We start from the raw sequence: 21,324 nt of genomic DNA, 5'->3' as shown, positions 1-21,324 counted from the left end.
ATATTGAATCCATGTTAAGATATATCTCTCATTAGGTTTTTCCTGAGGAATTCCTCATCTTTTCAAGGACAATGTGAATTTTATATAACTGGTCACATTTCCCCTTCTACTTTGGCTCATCAAACTTAGAACCAAATTCATGACCCAAATTTAGTGAGCATCTGGGGCCTTGCTGCCTGTATATCTGTGTGTTCTTATTCCACTAAGTCTTAATTTCCTATACACTCTCTATTTTCCATGGCCTAGACTTTATATTTGGTTTCAGTTAAATCTTTGAGATTTTTTTTTCTTTTCTGCATTATACACATGTTCACACGGGTGACATTCCAAAAGTCACAAAGGGATGTTGATTGGCCCTTGACCATGATCTGTGGCTGGGGCTGCAGGTGACACCACCCCAGCACTGTATGCCACCTGTCTCTCACAGCTGGCCCAAACACACCACTGAGTCCCCACACCTGATTTGAGAACTATCTGATGTATTTATTTTGAGCTGTCAAACCCTTTGGGGAACGAGGCAGGGTATTATTATAAATAGCTATCATTCATTTTATAGACTAGGGATCCTTACCTCACAGCATTCTTACCATAACCTATGAGGCAGCTATCTTTGTATCATCTTTGTTTAGAGGAAACTGAGGTTCCTAAATGTGATTTACCAAGTTCTACAGTTGGTAAAGGAAAGAACTGGGACCAACCTAGCAATGTTATTAACATTCATACATCTGAATCATTTGTTCATCCTTTCATTTTATTTAACTGGCAGACTTATTAGGTACCACTTATTGTGCTAGTTGATGTTTACAGGAGTAGGACATGGTTCCCGCCTCCAACCAAGGCATGAGTCTAGAAGAAAATGGACAATTATAATATAATGTGGTATTAATAATATGATAGAAAAGAGCAATGTGAACAGTTGTCAGACAATATTTAATTTTTCTGTTGTGAGTAAAGGGTGGGGTATAAGGAGAGAGAGAGAGAGAGAGCCTAACAATGAGAGTCAGTTATTGTTTGTGTTACTGTGGAGGGGGTGGTCATCAGGGAACATTCTGTAGAGATGATGCCTGAACTGACTTTCAAAGAATGACTATGGTTAAGCCTGGTGAAGGGACAAGAAGGTATTTCCTGTGGACAGAGCTACAGGAGCTAAAGAACAGAGGTATGAGAAAATACAATTCAGTCCCTAAAATTGATTCATAAGTTATTTTTCCTTAATTCCTTAAAAAATTAATAACATTCCTTGAATTTAACTATCAAAAATAATGTTTATATACTCTATACTAGAAAGACATACTCTTACCTTAATATTGATTATAATATCAGGTTTCAATTTTAAATTTCTAATTAGTTCTATTTGCTGCAGAGTAGTCATGGCATCCTGTGAAAGTGATGGTATTTCAGTGATAATATAGCCTGTAGGGTGAAATATAATTTTTAAAGTTTTATAATATTATCAATATCTGAGAGCAGATTTATTATTATTTATAAAAACATCATTTCTTTATTGATGAATACTAATGCTGATCTTAAAATATCTGTTGACATTTAAAATTAATAATTAAGGTTATTGCCATATGATGTATAACTATGAATAATGTTTTTCTGGCAATAAAACTATTGGGCTAGAGGAAACATCTTTAAAAATTCCAAATCAATTTATTTTAGGCACAAGAGGTGCCTAGAGAAGGAAATTCCATGCCAGTAATTCTTTAACTCATCTTAGGAAAACTCATATGATGCGTGGTAAAGGTAAATCATAGGGGTTGCATGGTATATTATTTTTCTTTCTTGAATTAATATTTCATAATATAATAGAATACACATATACAGTGTTTATATAACTTACAGTGAGTAAAAAAAAATACCCATGTAACCCTCATACAGTTTAAGAAACAACATTATTAATATGATTTTGGCTTAGTATGTTTATTCGCTTGCATCCCTACCCAAAAACCTATATCTGCTCATTGAAATTCACCCTTGATACCATTATCATATTAGTTTCCTTAATATATTTATTTAATATGTCACTCTCTTGTTTGAGAAACCTTTCTCTTTTTAAAAATTTATTTACTTTTTAATTGAAGGATAATCGCTTTACAGAATTTTGTTGTTTTCTGTCAAACCTCAACATGAATCACCCATAGTTGTACATATACTCCCTCCCTTTTGAACCTCCCTCCCATCTCCCTCCCCATCCCACTCCTCTAAGTTGATATACAGCCCCTGTTTGAGTTTCCTGAGCCATACAGCAGAGAAACCTTTCTCTTAATAGAACAGAATAAAGTCTTGACTCTGTCACTGGAAATTAAAGGCCTTTGACAAATTTTTTCTGCTGTTTTATAGAATATTTTTCCCTTGGAGGAACTGATAAATTATGGTTATTAAGCTTTGATTTTTGGCACACATTTTATAAAAAGTTAGTGGAGTGAGGTCAAGGCTGAGCAGTGCCGCCTCTGGGACATGATGGCTGGCATTAAACCCCTGGACTGACACAAGGCAGTGCTGGGTGCTGCGGTGAAGGTGACTGCATGACTCAGCCCCAGACTGAATTCAGCCCTTGCCCAGCTGACCCATCTTGATCAGATAAGTCCAGAGACCAGTCAGTCCCCAGAGATCATGCTCTCCCCCTCTAAGCAACAAGGGACTACCCAGGACCTCCCTCCTATCCCCGCTGCTGCCAGCACTGCTCAGCTCTGTGTATCTCAACTGGACGACAAAAGATGCTTGGCACTCTGTTTGCAGTGCTCTCTAGCCCCCTGCCCATTACCACAACCACTGCCACTGCTCAGAGAGCTTCTCGGGCATTCCAAGTGTGACTGTTTGCAGGCATGCCAAACCTTGGGTAGACATGTATATTCGAATGACTTTCCTACTTGGTCTCTTTCCTGGTGGAACCAGCAGGAAGGTGGAACCAGCAGAAATAGCAGGTTGTTTCCATGGGGTCTGGCTCTTAAGAGTTCTGCCTCAGTGTTCTGAGCAATGGATTTGGGGGCTTTACCCATTGAGAGGTGGCCAGTTATCATCATATCCAGACCCCAGAAATATATTTATAGAAGAATTATGGCAGAGATAGTTATGTTGCTTGTCTCACCATTGAAGATTTAGAGGAATAACTTAGTTCTCTAGATCCAATTCTGGGAAGACCTCAAGGGGATACTTCTTAGAGTGGCTGAACCCACCGTCAACCTCTCTAATCCCAGAGATGTGTTGTAAAGATGGAAGCATAGGTGAGGATTCCACCATCCCATCCCACCTTTCCTTGATACCATTACTAAGCCCTTACACTCCATGCTTTGAAGATGGAGGAATGGTAGACCCCACACCCTTCCTTGCTGGGAAGCTCTGCATATACCATCATAGGCAAGATAGGCACTAGGCAGGCTAATGCTCAGCCTGCATCACCCCCACCAAGGGACAACTCAGACTGTTCACATCACTGCCCAGGGGAAGCCAACCCCATACCATCACTTTGCCACCGCTTTCTGGCACAGTGGGAAGAAGAAGGTATTCCCACAAAACCGAAGATGGCATGCCACTGCTCTTAGGCTAAAGTATTGAGAGATTCACGGACTTCAGGTAGCTTAGTGCCCAGCCAGCCCTGATAGTTATCTCACCTCATGCCAGCCTGACATGAATGGACACACTGGTGACCAATGACTTATAGTACCATCTACAATATGACACACCGGGGCAGGGGCTGCCCAGACCAGGCTGTTCATCAGTCACTTGGGAAAATGATTTTTTCTGGAATATAGAAAGAGAAAGCAGACAGGGGCTTCTTAGGTTACCCAGGAATTGACTCTTTCTTTTTATCTTGGGTGAGGATGCAGCTCATGGAATCTGATTTTGGCTCAAGGCCAACACAGCATGACAGGCTGTGAATAAAAGGTTTATAAATAATAGATAATGTAAAGTTTTTTGTTTTATTTTTTTAAATAGTGATAGATGCTCCAAGTATAAAAGGGCTCTGGTACAGAAAAACATTGATTGGATCTGGCAATACTTTACCGTGCAGGGTTCCTGGCAGCACATATCCATCTTTGGGATTTTGGAATCATCAATCACCCAGCCTCACCCAGGCCCTGACCCAAGTTAATATCTCTATTTTGAAAGCCCTTCACTTTCAATATCGCTCCTACCATCTACCAGGCTGCTGGATAAGACCAAACATCAGAAAGAATCCTTGCTTAGCAGAGAGTTTCAAACTGTGTTTAGCAAAGTGCTAGGTTCCAAAGAAATTTCTCCGGGGCTGCTGTAGGATGGGTGAGGGGAGGCTGGGTAGAAGGGACTCGACATCCTGCCTTTACTATAGCCTTTAAATGAGCCCAGTTGTGCATGCCTAGACTGAGGCCATGCACTTGCATGCTGATATTATGGCCCTCGGGCTCAAGAATTATTATACGACTGACTTTTCCTCTGCCAGCTCCCAGGACCAGTACCAGTGTACCAGAAGTCTAGGGGAAAGAGGAATACATTGAATGATACCAGGAGGTGTAACTGGCAAAATTCAGAAGCTTAGGAAACTCAAAGACAAATAACCAGTTTCTTTAGCATAAAAAACACAAGATGCTAGACAGAGGTATGGGCAATTTATAGATTAAAAGGGAATTGTGACACATGAAGCAATAGCAATATGTGAAACCTGGCTGGTTGGATCCTGCTTCAAACAAACAGACAACAAACTAAAGCCAACTAGGAAAAAGTATATGAGGTACAGGGTGAAATTTGACCACAGATGGGTTAGTAGATGAATTATTATTAATTTTTAGGTATGATAACGGTAATATAATAAAATTTAAAGGAATCCTTATCTTTTTGAGATACAAACTAAAACATTTACAGATGATATGATATGGATTAGCTTCAAAGTAAAGTTGGTTGGGGGAGGGGTATAGTCAGAAGTATGAATAAATAAGACTGGACAAGAGTTGTCATTGTTGAAGCTGGGTGATAGACACATGGGGGATTTTATACCAGTCTCTCTACTTTCATTTGACATTTTCCATAATAAGTCAGAAAGTTTGTGAATATTGCGAATGCAAGCTGAGTAGATTTATTTTTCTAATGTTTCTTTTTTTTCTTTCTCTTTTTGCCAGTACTTACAATTTATGCCATCTTTTTGTGACTGAGTAAGTCACTCTAAATTTTCTTAAGAGGTAAGGTGAAGTAATGGAGAAGGCAATAGCACCCCACTCCAATACTCTTGCCTGGAAAATCCCATGGATGGAGGAGCCCTGGTAGGCTGCAGTCCATGGGGTCGCTAAGAGTCGGACATGACTGAGTAACTTCACTTTCACTTTTCACTTTCATGCATTGGAGAAGGAAATGGCAACCCACTCCAGTGTTCTTGCCTGGAGAATCCCAGGGACGGCGGAGCCTGGTGGGCTGCCGTCTAGGGGGTCGCACAGAGTCGGACACGACTGAAGCGACTTGGCAGCAGCAGCAGCAGCAAGGCGAAATAAAGAAAAAATCAAAAGATATTTGCCTATATACCTTTATATATAGTCTTCAGTTTCAATCATTATACTTTTTGAGGTAATTTAATGATCTATGCTGGAATTCTATGATCGTCTTTTTTACCTTTTTATTCATTTTACTTTCCTCATTCTGAGTGCTTTTCCTAAGTTCATTCTCTTTGTTGGAGGAGGGGATGGCAACCCACTCCAGTATTCTTGCCTGGAGAACCCCCAGGGACGGAGAAGCCTGGTGGGCTACAGTCCATGGAGTCACAAAGAGTCCTACACGACTGGGAGACTAAACACATTCTCTTTATTACTGACCAGTATATAGTTAAATGGATGGATACATAAAGTGTATTTATATGAAATAAAAGAGATGATATGTGGATATATTAATATATTTATGTATTAAACAGTTCATTCTGTATATATAGATCTTTCTTCATATAGATATAGATTTTATATATATATATAATATACATCTCTAGCCACTGATCAACATCAACATTGACTGCAACTAACTATATATGTATACACGCACACATATATATAGTCTTCAGTGAGAAGTCTGCTGTTGCTATTTCCACTATTGATTTTCATTGTATTGCACTTTATTTGTGCCCCTGTATTCTTAATAGTCACAGCGCCCTCTCTTAATGTACTGAGACTATAAAGCAGATCTCTATATTTTTTTCTCTCATTCAGTAAATCTCTTTCAGGTGGATGATTTTCTCCCAAACATATCTTTATTCTTCTTTCTTCTTTGGCAAATGCCATAGAGTTTGCCCTTTTCCTTTTAGTCATTCTGAACTTAAGTAGTCTGACTTGGGAAATTAGGTCCCAAGTCCCAGTTCAACATCTGTTTGAGCACAGAGAGATTTCTTGGGTCCAGAGTCAGAGGGTAGACTGGATAGAGGCTGAAGCCGGCAAATATCTGGAGCCAGAGGATAAGTTGGTGTCATTCTAGCTTCCATTTCTGTCTTATGAGTGTGAATTAATGCAGAGAAACCTAACCATTGACAGGGCTTAGTAATAAAACTCAGGGCAAATAGGAAAGCAGTTAGCAGAGGCTGTCAGCACTGCATGAAGGACCACAGCAGGTTATTGATGCTTTTGCTGGGTAACACGTTGCTAAAAGAAGGCTGAATCACATAAATTTAAAATTTGAAAACAAATGTAGATTCTGAAGAACAAAAACAAGTAAACAAGCAAATAAAACTATCAGAGTTACTCAATTGAATTCAGACTCTGGAATTCCTGTGCCAGGGGTAAAAATAAAAAGTGCAACTCCAGGAATTATTTGTGCCTCAGATAAACCATGAGTCTTAAGTTTGCTCTGAGAGCCACTGATGTATAAAAATGAACATACCAAAGTGAGAGACTTCTGAGGAGTTCAGCTTCTCCAACATTAACTTTGTGACAAGTTCATCTGGAATGCTTTGGCCACTGATCAGCATTGACTGCAACTAAGAACAGGCATAGAGATCGTATATGATTGTATAATGTACATGTGATACACAGCTTTTAAAGAAATCATAACAGTTTTGAAACTTAGATTTACCATAGCTCCCGTTACAGTGTCACTGGCAATCTGTTCTTCCAAAATTGGTAAAGCTAAAATATGAATTCAGAATATTAGCACAAATTGTTCTGAGAATTTTCAAGTAAGAAACATACTTGTGTGTTTTTAACTAGTAACACAGATTGATCTTTGTGTCACTTTAGAGTTTACAAAGCATTATATCATCTAAGCCTATCTTAAGTACAAGGTAGCGGAATGTACTCCATAAACAACTTCTCTCTGACATTCACCCAGCTAAAAGATTCTGGGGAAGCTAACTTCCCAGACACCTTTGCACCTTGCATGCTTTTGTTCTGTGTAGTATACCAGGGAATACGGATGAAATGAGGTTGTATATGACGGTGATTTGGAAATTAGTATTATACAAAGTATACACTAGCATTAACATTACTAGTCCAGATACTTTCATAATCATGCATAGTTATATCTACGGCCCATTAATTTTGCACACTGATTGTATAAAAGGAAATTATACATCCAGAAATGTTAAAAATAGATAAAACTCTGAAATTAATCTCTAATGACTTGGTTCCTTTTTAAGAGGAGATATTTAATCCCATGATGAAAGATATTCTAGGAGAGAAATGACAGGAGCATAACCTAGGGGAGGACCCAGGAACCTATGATGTCCCTATCTGCTGTTATCTATGATAAGTTTGGTGCTTTTTAAGATTTCCTACAAGTGTATTTTATTTTCATAAAGAAAAAGGGGACGTTTTTAAAGTTTTGGGTGTGTTTGTGTTACGTGTTAACAAATTGTTCTCCCTCCAAGTTGTACCATATCACCATTTCACTAACAGCATGTGAAATGCTCATTTGATAACATTCTTACAAACAACGATAGTAGAAACTGTAAGGATTCACTGCCAATCTATTCAGCAAATATGGATCAGATTATTTACATTAGCATTTCTTTGAATAATAACAAAGTTAAACTCTTTTTCGTATATTTGTCCGTTTTTATTTCTACTTTTATGAATTATAGATTCATTCTTTTGCTTATTTTTCTATTAAGGCATAAATGGTTTTATTGATTAAAAGAATATGTATGTACAAAGATACAAATCCCTGTCTTATATACTGCAAAGAATGAAAAGCGAATTACAAATGATAAAAAATAAAATTAATCATTGAAGATAATTCAGTCCTGGGAAATCTTCCCATGAGCAGCTGTGAGAGTTCCACCTCTTCTCATCTTTCATAGGGAGATACCCACAACACACGTATCCCCATTCGTTCTGAATTATGCAATTAGAGAACTGGAGGCAGTAGAATGGAGTCAAAGATGTTTCATAAACATCTTAAATTCTATGACCAAAATTAAAACTAACAAAAGGGCAAAACATGTTTGATGCTATTTTAAAGATAACATTAAACAGGGTTGGTAGTGATGTCTGATAAAGCAAATACAGCAAATAATCATAGACTCTAGATAGTAAGTGGAGAAGGCAATGGCACCCCACTCCAGTACTCTTGCCTGGAAAATCCCACGGACGGAGGAGCCTGGTGGGCTGCAGTCCATGGGGTCGCCAAGAGTCGGACACAACTGAGCGACTTCACTTTCACTTTTCACTTTCATGCATTGGAGAAGGAAATAGCAACCCACCCCAGTGTTCTTGCCTGGAGAATCCTAGGGACGGTGGAGCCTGGTGGGCTGCTGTCTATGGGGTCGCACAGAGTCGGACACGACTGAAGCGACTTAGCAGCAGCAGCAGCAGCAGCAGCAGATAGTAAGTAGATGGGCATATGGGTGTTCATTGAATAATGCTTTACATTTTAATGCATATTTGAAAGTTTTCATTATAAAATATTGGGGGGAAAGGTAAAATTTACCTTCTACACGAATACATTTCCATGCCTGTGTTATCTGTTGGGCTAATGTTGTCTTCCCAACCCCCTTAAAAAGAAAGACATTATGTAAAACCTAAGAGAATAGCTATTTGCCAACAAAACACAATTTTTAAAGATTACATTAATAGGTACTACAATTACATAAATATTATCAAGTAAAATTTTTTCCATACAATAAATAAAGAATAGACCCTAGTTGTGAAATATTTATAGCCTCATTTTTCTCTGTTAACTGTCCCACTTGTCACATTTTGTGAAGTGATTTAAGTTTTTTTTTTAATTAAGAAAATAGTCCTGAAACCAGGAAGGTATACTGTAATGGTATTCTAGCTATTGTACTCTTCAATTGTTAAATTTTATAATTCTGAATGCAAATCATTGTGATAATATTGAGAGTCATCATTTTTTCCTTCCTAAAGCTTATGATTGTGAATGACTAAACGTAAAGACCTCCACATAGTAACTTTCAAGAGTAAAAACTTGCTTCTTAATAGACATCTTTGAGAAGTATCATAGTTTAAAGATAAAAAGCTCACTTTAATGAAGTAACGTTTACATCTGATTGCTTCCACTGTTGACTTTTTAAAACTCCATTATGTTACTAGAAACATAATAAAAGTTATTGGAAACATTTCTTGATTCTGTCCCAGGGTCTGTAGAAAAGCAAGTCAAGAATTGGGTTCAGTCCTAAGACTCTGCTATTCCAGAGAGGCTTTTATATTAACCACCTCAGGACCTTTAATGGTAGCTACCAACTAGCTCAGTGGCTGAAAACAGTTCTCATGTAGAGGTCCTTACTAGAGCTGCCTAGGAAGGAAAGCTGTCTTACAACAGCCATTCTTGGTTCCTTCCTGTTTTGTGGAAAACTGATACATAGGTCCACTAACAAACTGTGGGTGAAGATGAAGCACATTCTCATTCAGGAGCTCGAGACACTGATGGGTTTGTCTCTTAGTGTCCTGCCTTCACATATCCAGAGAGCCTCACAACAAACTTCATAGAAATTTTATGTGAAAATTGAGTGTGAAATAACTTTGGATCACATACTATTAATAATTGTCATAGAGCAGTGCTTTGATGAGTTAATTTTTTCATAATATAAAAGCAAAGATAAATATAACTTAGGTTCCTTTTCAGTAATAGTGACAAGAGGAGAGAAAGTTATAATTTACAACCAGTACTATTTCAGAGTTCAAGTCATACCATGAAAGTCTAAAAAACAATTAAAAAATTAGCACATTATGTGGTTTTCATTCTTATATAGTAACATTAGATTATGACTTAAAAAATTTTTAATTACATTAAATAATAAGTTAGAAGAGATAACTTACTGGTTTCCCAAATACAACAAAGCAAACAGGTTTAGACAACATAAAGTTTATATCAGCTTCATCTTCGTTAAATATATCCACAAAAGGATGCTTTTCTGTCTTCTCTTGAGAAGTCATAATACAAAACACTATAGTAAGAAAGAGTAAGATTGTTAAAGGGCCTAATTTAGGAGAAATAGGCAGGCAGGTTGGGGAGAACTAGAATATTTTGTGAATTTACTAAGCTCAGAAGCCATTTCACTTCAATGAGAGATGGGTTTTGCCAGTAATGGCAAATAAGTTAAACTGATCTATTAAAACAATACTTGGTTCATAGTTTGAGACAGAAAGCAAAAGCCAATATATGTTACATAAAAGACAGCTAAAATAAAGTCTCTTTGAAAGGCTAAATTAAGGAAAAAATACACACATGTACATATACACATACATGTTTTGATGCGTGTATTCTATTGAAGGTCAAATTAGTGTACACACAATCACCCCCAAAAAGCTCAATAGTAGACACTTAAAAATATCAAATTAAATGCTATATGTATACACACACAAAAATTTGTCTATGGGTATGTATGTAGGGCCTACTAGTGGCTCTAAAGGAAATCCTAATGGAAATGAGAAAATATGTAGAACTGAAAAACAATGAAACTAATATATAACAAAATATATAAGCTTAAGATTTAAGAAGTTAGAAAAAGATAAATAGGAAAAATATTTAAAAAATTAATAAATTAGAAAATAAACATTATAAAAAGAAGGTCAACAAAGCTAAATAGTGGTATTTTGAAAAGATTTACAAATAGAAAACTCTATCGATTGATCAAGAACAGACGATAGAAAGCACAGACAATATCAGACATTAGTTTTTTAGAGGTGTGTTTTCTCACTTCTCAAAACTAAGATTTTCCTATGTTTTTGTTTTTTATTTCTTTCATTACAGTCAGAGAATATTCTCCATGTTATAATAATTCTTTGAAATTTGTCGAGTCTTGTCTTATGGGCTAGCACATGATAAATTAAAAAAAAATTCCCTAAATCTTTGAGAAGAAGAAACAATTTATATTTGTTTGATGTAGTATTCTTTAAATGTTGACATCAAGTTTGTGAATTTCATTGGTTAAGTCTTCCATAATGCTTACTGATTTACTGTCTACTTGATCAAATAATATTAGACATAGAAGGAAGCAAAATAGAGAAAATAATGCTACAGATAGATAATAAGATGCTATCATAAAGTTATCCCAAATAAATTTGAAAACTTAAGCAAAACTGACATTACTAGAAAAATCAGCTTCTTAAGAAAAAGAGAAAAATGTGAGTGTTTTTATAACCGTTAAAGAAATGGAATCAGTAACTATAAGTCTTCCCACAAGGAAACCAGATGGTTTTATTGAAGTGCTCCAAGTCTTATAACTATATAGACAGTCTTTCAGAAAAATGATAAAGTGGAGACTTCTTATATCAGTTTATGGGTCTCATATAACCTCTATACATAAACCAGAGAATAGTGCAAAAAAGCAGAATTATATGCCCATTTCATTCATGAACAAGATTCTAAAAAATCCTAACCAAAGTATTAGCAAGTTGAATTTAGCAATATATGAAGAAGATAAGATTACACTAAGTTGGGTTTCCCCAGGAATTCAAGGACAGTTTAATATGGGAAAATTAATTTTCATATTAAAATAAATTTAAGGAGAAAAACTATATGATCATCTTAATAGAAGTCTGAAATAATTCAGCACCCTTTAATGATCACTAAAAGATAAACCTCTTACCTACTAAGAATAGAAGTTCTTTTATTGGTACAGTGTATGACAAAAAGATAACCATTATATCTAATGATTAAATACTTAAAATATTCTTTTTTAAGACAAAGCTGTAATTATTTCCAGATGATATGATTGTTTACATAGAAAACTCAAATATACCACAGATAAATTTTAAGAATTAATAAAATAGTCCAGTTTGCTGAATTCAAAATCATTATACAAAATTCAGTTGTATTTCTATAAATCAAAAATAGCTAGAAAGTGTAACCGAAGACAAATATGACTTAGCAGCAAAAACATAAACTAATAATTTAATTGGGATTAAACAGAACAAAAGATATACAAGCCCTTTATGGAAAAGTTATAAAACCTTATGAAAATATTTTAATGAGCAGACTTTCCATGAAAGATGGACCAAAACTTTGTCCTAGTGGTCTGGGAAATTGCTCATGGAACCATGAAAAATGTATTAGAGGGGAATATGTGTGTGTGTGTGTGCGCGCTCAGTTCACTTCAGTTGTGTTCGACTCTTTGTGACCCCATGGAGAGTAGCCCGCCAGGTTCCTCTGTCCATGGAATTCTCCAGGCAAGAACACTGGAGTGGGTTGTCATTTCCCTCTCCAGGGGATCTTCCCAACCCAGGGACTGAACCCGCATCTCCTGCGTCTGCTGCACTGCAGGTAGAGTCTTTACCATTGAGCCGCTGGGGAAGCCAGAGGGAACTATATTCTTCCAGGTAAGTGTGATATGGTTACATTTTCTGTGGAAGTTAAGAATATTCGAATGGGCTTAAAATACCAATATTATTTTAAGATGACAATATGAAACAAGATGTAGTAAGAAATATTACTAATATATTAAAAAATTGAGATGAAAACTTCATGAACTAAAGGCCTAAAATTTCAAGATTAGAAAAAAAAAACACCAGGAAAATTAGTATAAAATGTAGTTGTAAAGGGGAAAACGCATCTAAACGTTTTCAAGAGATCATGCATTTATTAAGGAGTCTCCATAAAATACAGTAAAATCAAGGCCCTAAAGCCTGGGATGGAGATATGTAGCTGGATGTCTAAGTACCTTGAGTCTTGAACCCCAAATGCTCTGCATTAACAGAAGTAGTTTTCTCATATCTGGAAAAGAGCAGCTTCTCCTTGCCTTACCTGAGGCAGATGCCTCAGAAAACAAGCTTGACCTTTACAAGGTCTACCTTTATTTTCTCTCATAACTTCTAGAGCAGTAACTGCGGTTAAGTGTCAGCCCAGCCCAACCGGAGGCACTGGATAGGAAGAAAGTTATGCAACTGAAGAGCTCAGGGCCTGACTGTGATGTACCAATAGGAACCAGGAGAAAATGCCTAGGAAAGATCTTGAGGGTGCCAGGTGGGGGGAATGTAGACTGGATAGGAGTTGGTTGATATGTGGGCTCTCTCACACTACTCATAGTTTAACATCCTAGCTAGGACACCTAGAGCAAGTCCTAATTTTCACTGCTGGTAAGGTTACTTGATGCTTGGGAAAAACCAATAGACTATAGTAAATGAGGTGAAAATGCCAGACTGCCTTAGAGGGCATAGAGAAAGGTGTTAAATACTCATGGAAGTGACATGTTAAATAGATTTTTTATGTTAGGCCAGAGAACCATGAGCCAACTTTACTCTCTGGGATGGCCAGAGTATCCTCTTCTCATTATGACATTAAAGAATAAGCTAGTAAGGGGGCACTGTCATTAAGAAGCTCAGAGGTGGCTGTCCTTTTTGGGGGCCAGGATTTAAGGTAAGGGAGAGGCTGCTATGATACTGGTTTCTCGTGTGTCAAAGGGGCTGACAGGGTCTGGAAGAGCAGAGCCCAGGTGGTAGCAATTGACTGTCAGAAACAAAGTAGGCATAATTACTACACTGGGCAGCAAACCCAAAATGGGAACAAATAGGACTCACAGAGATCTATGGCAGTGTGGATAAACATGGACTTTCTAGGGGTGAGACAGATAAACAGTCAATGAAAATGTTGGTTACCTTACATTTCTAAAATGACACAGGGCAAATGAACCAAAGGCTGATGTCAGTAGCCACAGTGGAAATCATCATTCCTTGTTCATGATTCCAGAGCCAATTTACCGAAGGGAAGGCAAGGAGCCCTCGAGGATGGAGCCTACGAACTCCATAACAAGTACTGATAATAGGGATTCCCCAGCCCTTCTCGAAGAGAACCTACAACCATTAACCAGAGAAACAGATACTCTGGATATAGGAATATTCTCCTTTTTCACAAGCTATAGGACACAGGGTCTGAGCTGACATCAACACCAGCAGATCCAAAGTGCCATCATAGCCTCCTGTTAGAATGAGGGCAAATGGAGAACCAGTGACAAATGGGGCCTTGGCTCAAGTCTATCTATCTTACAGTGCATCCAAAGTGTTTGCAGGATCACTCAGTGGTTATTTTCATGGTTCTTGAGTGCATAACAGGGACTGCAGCTGGCAAAACCTTCACTGGGGAACGCTAACTGTAGAGTAAGGGTCACTGTGTAGAAAAGGGCAAGTGGAAACTTCTGAAACTGCATAACCATTCCTTAGCTTCTGGCCAAGATAAACAATAGTAAATCATTCTGAATGGAATGGAAGAGTGCTACCCCCAAACTGTTTAAAAGATGCATCATATTGTTTTATCGGGGAAGGCGATGGCAACCTACTCCAGTACTCTTGCCTGGAAAATCCCATGGACGGAGGAGCCTGGTAGGCTGCCGTCCATGGGGTCGTGAAGAGTCAGACACAACCAAGGCGACTTAGCAGCAGCATGTTGTTGTATAGTTGCTCAGTTGTGTCTGACTCTTTTGTGACCCCATGGACTGTAGCCCACCAGGCTCCTCTGTTCATGGGATTTCCCATGCAAGAATACTGGAGTGGGTTGCCATTTCCTTCTTCAGTGGATCTTCCCAACCCAGGGATCGAAGTTGTGTCTCCTGCATTGGCAAGTGAATTCTTTACCACTGAGCCTCCAGAGAAGCCCTTAAAAGATGCACAGTCCTGTTTAATTCTGTAGTTTGAATTTCTGCAAAAACCAGACGGATCATTACTGATAATATTGGGCCACTGTAAACTTAACCAAGGGGCAGCCCTAATTTCAACTGCTGTGCAGAGCCCTTTTTCTAGAGGGACACAGTTTCTTGTACTTGATATGTAGCTAGTCAACTGGAAAATGTATTTTTTTCAATACACACCAAGGAGGAGGGTCAGAAGCAGTTTGTATTTACAAAGAACAGTCAGCAGTGGACATTTAGTCTTACCCCAGGACTCTCCTGCTCGATCCACAGTATTGACAATACCAGGCCTGGTGAGCAGGAAATAGCCAGTGTTCTAGATGCCCTCATAAGATATATGAGCAGTAAAAAGTGGGAAATAAACCTTTAAAGACTCAAGAACCTGTTATAATACATTGGTGAAGTTTTCAAAGGCCAGTGGCCAGTTGTCTGGGGCATTCTGAGACATTCTCTCCAATGTAAAGTACAAATTACTATACCTTACACCTTCTACTTCTAAAAGGGAAGTGCAATATTTTGTAAGTGTCTTTAGTTTTTGGAGGCAGCATGTAAAACATTTGGCAATACTGTTCTGATTCATTTAAGGGGTGACTTGGAAAGCTGTCACCTTGGGCTTCCCAGGTATAGCTAGTGGTAAAGAACCTGCCTGCCAATGCAGGAGATGTAAGAGGCTTGGGTTCAATCCCTGGGTTGGGAAGATCCCCTGGAGGAGGGCATGGCAACCCACTACAATATTCTCACCTGGAGAATCCCATGGACAGAGGAGACTGGTGGGCTGCAGTCCGTAGGGTCGCAAAGAGTTGGACATGACTGAAGCGTGGAATCCCTCCTTGGAAAGCTATCAGTTTTCAGTGGGGCCAACAGCCAATTGCCAACATTCGTTTGATCATAGAGAAACCAAGGGAATTCCAGAAAAACACCTACTTCTGCTTCATTGACTATGTTAAAGCCTTTGGCTGTGCGGATCACAACAAACTGTTGAAAATTCTTAAAGAGATGGGAATACCAGACCATCTTACCTCACTCCTGAGAAACCCGAATGTGGGTCAAGAAGCAACAGTTAAAACAGAACATGAAACAATAGACTGGTTCAAAATTGGGAAAGGGGTATGTCAAGGCTGTATATTGTTACCTTGCTTATTTAACTTATATGCAGAGCACATTATGGAAATGCCTGGCTGAATGACTCACAAGCTGGAATCAAGATTATCAACAACCTCAGGTATACAGATGACACCACTCTAATGCAGAAATGAAGAGGAACTAAAGAGCCTCTTGATGAAGGTGAAAAAGAGAGTGAAAAAAAAAAAAAGCTGATTTAAAACTCAACATTCAAAAAATTAAGATCATGGCATCCAGTCCCATCACTTCATGGGAAATAGATGCGGAAACAATGGAAACAGTGACAGACTATTGTTTAGGGCTCCAAAATCACTGTGGGTGGTGACTGCAGCCATGAAATTAAAAGACGCTTGCTCCTTGGAAGAAAAGCTATGACAAACCTAGACAGCATATTAAAAGCAGACATTACTTTGCCAACAAAGGTCTGTCTAGTTAGAGCTAGACAGGGGTTTTTCCAGTAGTCATGTATGGATGTGAGAGTTGGACTATAAAGAAAGCTGAGCGCTGAAGAATTAATGCTTTTGAACTGTGGTGGTTGGAGAAGACTCTTGAGTCCCTTGGACTGCAAGGAGATCATACCTGTCAATCCTAAAGGAAATCAGTCCTGAATATTCATTGGAAGGACTGATGCTGAAATGGAAGCTCCAATACTTTGGCCACCTGATGCAAAGAACTGACTCATTGGAAAAGACCCTGCATGCTGGGAAAAGATTGAAGGCAGGAGGAGAAGGGGATGACAGAGGATGAGATGGTTGGAAGGCATCACCGACTGAAGGGACATGAGTTTGAGCAAGCTCTGGGAGTTGGTGATGGACAGGGAAGTCCAGTGTGTTGCAGTCCATGGAGTGGGTTGCAAAGAGTCGGACACAACTGAGCAACTGAAGGGAACACACTTAGCAATTGGAAAATCCTCTAGCAGTGAGTTCTGCGATTAACAGGGGGCCCACCTCCTGGGAAACCTAGCACTTCTACCTAGGCTAGGTTAGCTGCCATTCCAGTACATCTAACACCTCACAGTAGGTGCTCAGTAAATATCTGCGGAATGAAGACATTATCCCCTGAAAAGGGAAGTGGGTTTAAAAAGCGGGGTTTATGGAGATCCCAGTTTAGTTTTGCAAGAAAAGGCACTGGTTTGGCGTCCCCGCAGGAGGTGGGATTCCATTCATGCAACACCAACATGCATTTGAGAGGTGAATTCCGACCCCTACTTACCTGGGCTCAGCAGACCCCGGCAGACCCCACCGTTTGGCCGAAGCCGGCTCCCTGGACAGTCTGTTGAGCGGTTGCCAAGGGATCTGTTGAGCGGTTGTCGAGGGAACCCAAGGCCGAGAAGAGCGCAAAGCCTCTTGGGGGGCGGGACCTATGGATGGGGGTCTATGATTTACTGACGTTTTCTCTTTTTATTAAATATTCACTTTTGTACCCAATTTTGTATTCATAATTATAATACCCTCCTTTTCACAAATATGGAAGGTGACGATCAAGGAGGGTACATGCATTGTCTATGTTCACGTACATCAGAAGAAAGAAATCTTTTAACGCAGAACTCCAAAGCCATTGCTACACCGTTACACTCCGCAATTCACTTTTAAAATTTAGAAATGGTTAAACTTATGCACAAACAAATATGTGGCAAAGTTGGAAATTTCCAACTTTAGGTGGTTAAAAGAAATTACCTGAACCACACACCCTCTGGATAATATGAATTCTGTTGATTCTCCTAAGGGTAAAAATAGACAACAAAGAGACGGGAGGGAAAAACAGACAGTGAAAGAACACAGTAGCTATCCAGGAATATAAGGGCAGAAGTGGAAGTAGGCAGGGAAAACAGACCAACTTGGGAATGAATCTGTCCGTAACTCGGAGAACCGCTTCAAAAGAAGCAATCCAGTCCCAAATTATCCACTTTTCCAAAGAGAAGGACCACAGAAGCGAGAAATTCATCTAAACCTGCAACGCTCTTCCCCTCCCACTTTTCCTCTTGCCAGCATCAAATATGGCGCTCTTTGCTTCCTTCCCCGGCAGCACGCAGGTTCTGGAAAGCTACACCACGTCTCCTTGGTAAATCCTCCAGCCCCGCCCCCGCGCGTCTGGGGCGGGGCTTGCCTGGAGGTGGGGCGTAGGGATCCGGAAACACCTGAACCGTATTAGCTATTCCCTTATAAATTTAGCGTCCAGCAGTGTTTTCCCCGGCTGAAGCTGGAGTCCAGCTTCTTAGGCGTCTCCTCGTCGAATCTTTTGGGGGCAGCCCAGAGGCTGCCGCAGTTTGGGCCGCGGCCTGGTGCCCTGCCGTGGGGGCCCCATATTAGCTCGAGCCATGCCCGCGGCTGCTGCCCCCATCATCAGCTCGGTTCAGAAGCTGGTCCTGTATGAGACTAGAGCTGTGAGTACCCCGCGCCGTGGGGCGCCGGCGGGAGGATGGCGGCCGAGTAGGTGTGGGGCAGAGACAGCATTCTCCCCCTTTGCTCCCCCCATTTTCTCAGTTCCCTTATCCCCGCAGAGGGGAATGTGTCCGGGGCTGGGGGTGGGGGTAGGGGCAGTCTTCGCCTTGTAATCGCACCCTGGGCACTGCTGCTTTTGCATGCAAACATTTCCACTTAAAAAGCCACGGTCGGAGCACACGGGCAACAGGTGTTTGTGGTATCTCAGAAACTGTTAATGGCGCTTTATACGAGTTACTGAATTCTTTTCAACTTTCAGAAAGGCTTAAGAGTTCTGCAGTTCACTGGTTGCAGTACAGGCAGGGGTATGGAGAGTATTTTTGATCATGGCATAGCATTGCTGAGATTGATGTTAATTACGTGCGCTGTACTTGCTGACGTATTTCTCTTGATCTGAAAGGAAGGAAAAACATTTTCTTTAAAGACAGTCGGTTTGTTTGGGTAACATTGTTTTGCTTTTCACTTGACTTTTCCAACACATTTTATTTTATTTCGTCAAATCGCCATGAAAATAGTTACTCGTAGAATAAGCAGACTCGTTTTTAGGTTACTCAGTTCAGTTCAGTCCCTCAGTCGTGTCCGACTCTTTGCGACCCCATGAATAGCAGCACGCCAGGCCTCCCTGTCCATCACCATCTCCCGGAGTTCACTCAGACTCACGTCCATCGAGTCAGTGATGCCATCCAGCCATCTCATCCTCTGTCGTCCCCTTCTCCTCCTGCCCCCAATCCCTTCCAGCATCAGAGTCTTTTCCAATGAGTCAACTCTTCGCACGAGGTGGCCAAAGTACTGGAGTTTCAGCTTTATCATCATTTCTTCCAAAGAAATCCCAGGTCTGATCTCCTTCAGTATGGACTGGTTGGATCTCCTTGCAGTCCAAGGGACTCTCAAGAGTCTTCTCCAATACCACTAGTTCCCTAAAATTGAGGCACCATCAGTCGAACGTGGGCTGTCTCTATTAGATAGGAGAGTATAGGAAGGTACTTATCCTAATACTTTCTTGGTTATAACAGGGTCGTAAAAGCTTGTCTGCCTGAGGTCATCATTAATGTAGAAACAATGTTGGCCTTAAGTTAATTTTGGTGACGGCTTCATCTGATTAGATCCAGACCAGAAGATGAACTTACCTAATATACTGTGTATGCAGATACCTTCCCCCTGAGGAGAGCCATGCAGAAGTATCATTTTGAAACAAAAGCTTCTGCTTTCTGTACAAATGCTAATCAATGTCCCTAGTTAGAAACATACATACTATGTTTAAAACACATCAATTTCAGCCCATTAAGCCTAGCATGTCTGAGGACTGGCTGATATGTGAATGTCCTTTCTAAAGCAAAATTCATATTATAGGGCTCTTCTGCTTAGAAACTTCAGTGGCTCCCATTCTGAGAAGAGGAAACTCTGCATCTCTTAAGTTGCCATTTAATTACTGGCAACTAAATAGATCCAAGGAATTTTAAAAAATGGTAGCAGGTTGTATTAATGAGAATAGTAGCTAATACTCTTGGAAGAGTTATATAGTCCACGCACTGGTCAAAACACTCTACATAGTTCATTATTTAATCCTCATAAAACTTCTGAGGCAAATATTGTTGCTATTACTATTATTATTTGGTGAAGGAAAAAATGAGGCAAAGAAAGGTTAGGACATTGGATGGTGTGGGCTGGTAACTGGTGCCAGGCGCAGATAGTGTGTAACTGGATGGCAACAAATTGCATATATAAATTGAGAGTAAATGACTAGAAATTTTTACAGCAATTTGACAGAGTAATTGTATTTCAGATGAATCAGATAAACATAGGGCTTGTGGATAATGTCTTTGGTTTTTTGTTTCAGCTTTAATATGGAAATTTCAAGAAAATACAAAGTAGAATAATAAACAGAACAATAAACTCCCATCTAGCCATCACCCAGCTCCAAAATTACCAACATTCTGTCATCCTCTATTACCTATAACTTGTTCCACTTCCCACCCACCACATATATTTTATATGGTTCTTTTTCTTTAAAATTTACATAAATTGAATGCACAAATCTAAGCTACAGAATTTGGACAGAAGCATACATGTGTGACCACACCCCTGTGTTGTCACAGAAAATTCCCTTGTGTCCATATCTGGTCACCTGTCCCTTCCTTCCTGGCAATTAATATTCTGTTTTTTAAATGTTAGATTAGATATGCCCGTTAAAGAATTCTATGTGAATAGAATTGTGCATACTGTCTTGAGTCTAGTGTCTTTTGCTTGGCATCATGTCTTTGATGCCATGTTGTGTGTGACAGTAGTTAGCTTCTTCTTCTTGAGTACTCATCCATTGGATACATGTTCCACAGCTTTGTTTATCCCTTAACAATATTGCCTTAGAATGTTACCACCTTTAGCCTGTTGTCTCTTACTGACATGTCTCAGAAGTGTAGGCCAGGGAAGCAATATGAGCCAGGGGAGGGGCTGGCCTCTGTCTCAGGTCACATGTGGACAGGAGATAGAAAGCAGGGTAACAGACACATTTGTACCTTTAAGGTGGTTGGAGTGGAGGTCACTAACTTATTGAGGGCTTACCTCTAAGTGGCTATTTTAAAAGGTGCTCTGGGAAAAGCAAACCAGGAATTTATGGTAGGACTCCTCAGCTCACTGGTTCATCTAAATGTCCACGCTGTTGGTGTGAGCAGGGACGAGTACTGAAAAATGCCTAGGAACCACTCAAAACAGTGTTTTTCTCATCACGCTCAGGTA

The 21,324-nt window shown here is 39.5% G+C and overlaps 2 protein-coding genes across 8 annotated transcripts in view; one reads left to right on the top strand and one right to left on the bottom strand.

The window, feature by feature from the left end:
• The window catches only part of AK9 (adenylate kinase 9), a 122,677-nt gene extending 104,776 nt beyond the window's left edge, over positions 1 to 17,901 (bottom strand). For 5 of the 7 annotated variants that reach the window (XR_005720792.1, XM_040238515.1, XM_040238518.1 and 2 more), the window contains exons 1-6: positions 17,363 to 17,433; positions 10,227 to 10,354; positions 8,878 to 8,941; positions 7,024 to 7,076; positions 6,832 to 6,928; positions 1,301 to 1,413 (exon numbers count right to left, since the gene is read on the bottom strand). Coding sequence is in view for 6 of the 7 variants with exons in the window: in XM_040238515.1 (XP_040094449.1) it covers positions 1,301 to 1,413; positions 6,832 to 6,928; positions 7,024 to 7,076; positions 8,878 to 8,941; positions 10,227 to 10,343 (444 nt within the window). In the remaining variant the exon portion in view is untranslated. Of the gene's footprint in view, positions 1 to 1,300; positions 1,414 to 6,831; positions 6,929 to 7,023; positions 7,077 to 8,877; positions 8,942 to 10,226; positions 10,355 to 17,362; positions 17,511 to 17,826 lie in introns of those variants that run through there. The other 2 variants (XM_040238517.1, XM_040238516.1) reach the window with 2 other exon arrangements.
• Positions 17,902 to 18,247: 346 nt separating this feature from the next.
• FIG4 (FIG4 phosphoinositide 5-phosphatase) overlaps positions 18,248 to 21,324 on the top strand; it is a 187,941-nt gene continuing 184,864 nt past the window's right edge. The window contains exon 1 of the mRNA XM_040238513.1: positions 18,248 to 18,533. Within this exon, the coding sequence (XP_040094447.1) occupies positions 18,468 to 18,533 (66 nt within the window). The 5' untranslated portion in view covers positions 18,248 to 18,467. The remainder of the gene's footprint in view (positions 18,534 to 21,324) is intronic.

This window comes from Oryx dammah, unplaced genomic scaffold, assembly GCF_014754425.2.
Source record: "Oryx dammah isolate SB20612 unplaced genomic scaffold, SCBI_Odam_1.1 HiC_scaffold_4, whole genome shotgun sequence".
NCBI classification, from domain to species: domain Eukaryota; kingdom Metazoa; phylum Chordata; class Mammalia; order Artiodactyla; family Bovidae; genus Oryx; species Oryx dammah.
Note: the sequence above shows the minus strand (reverse complement) of the source record. Positions and strands in the feature narration are given on the sequence as shown.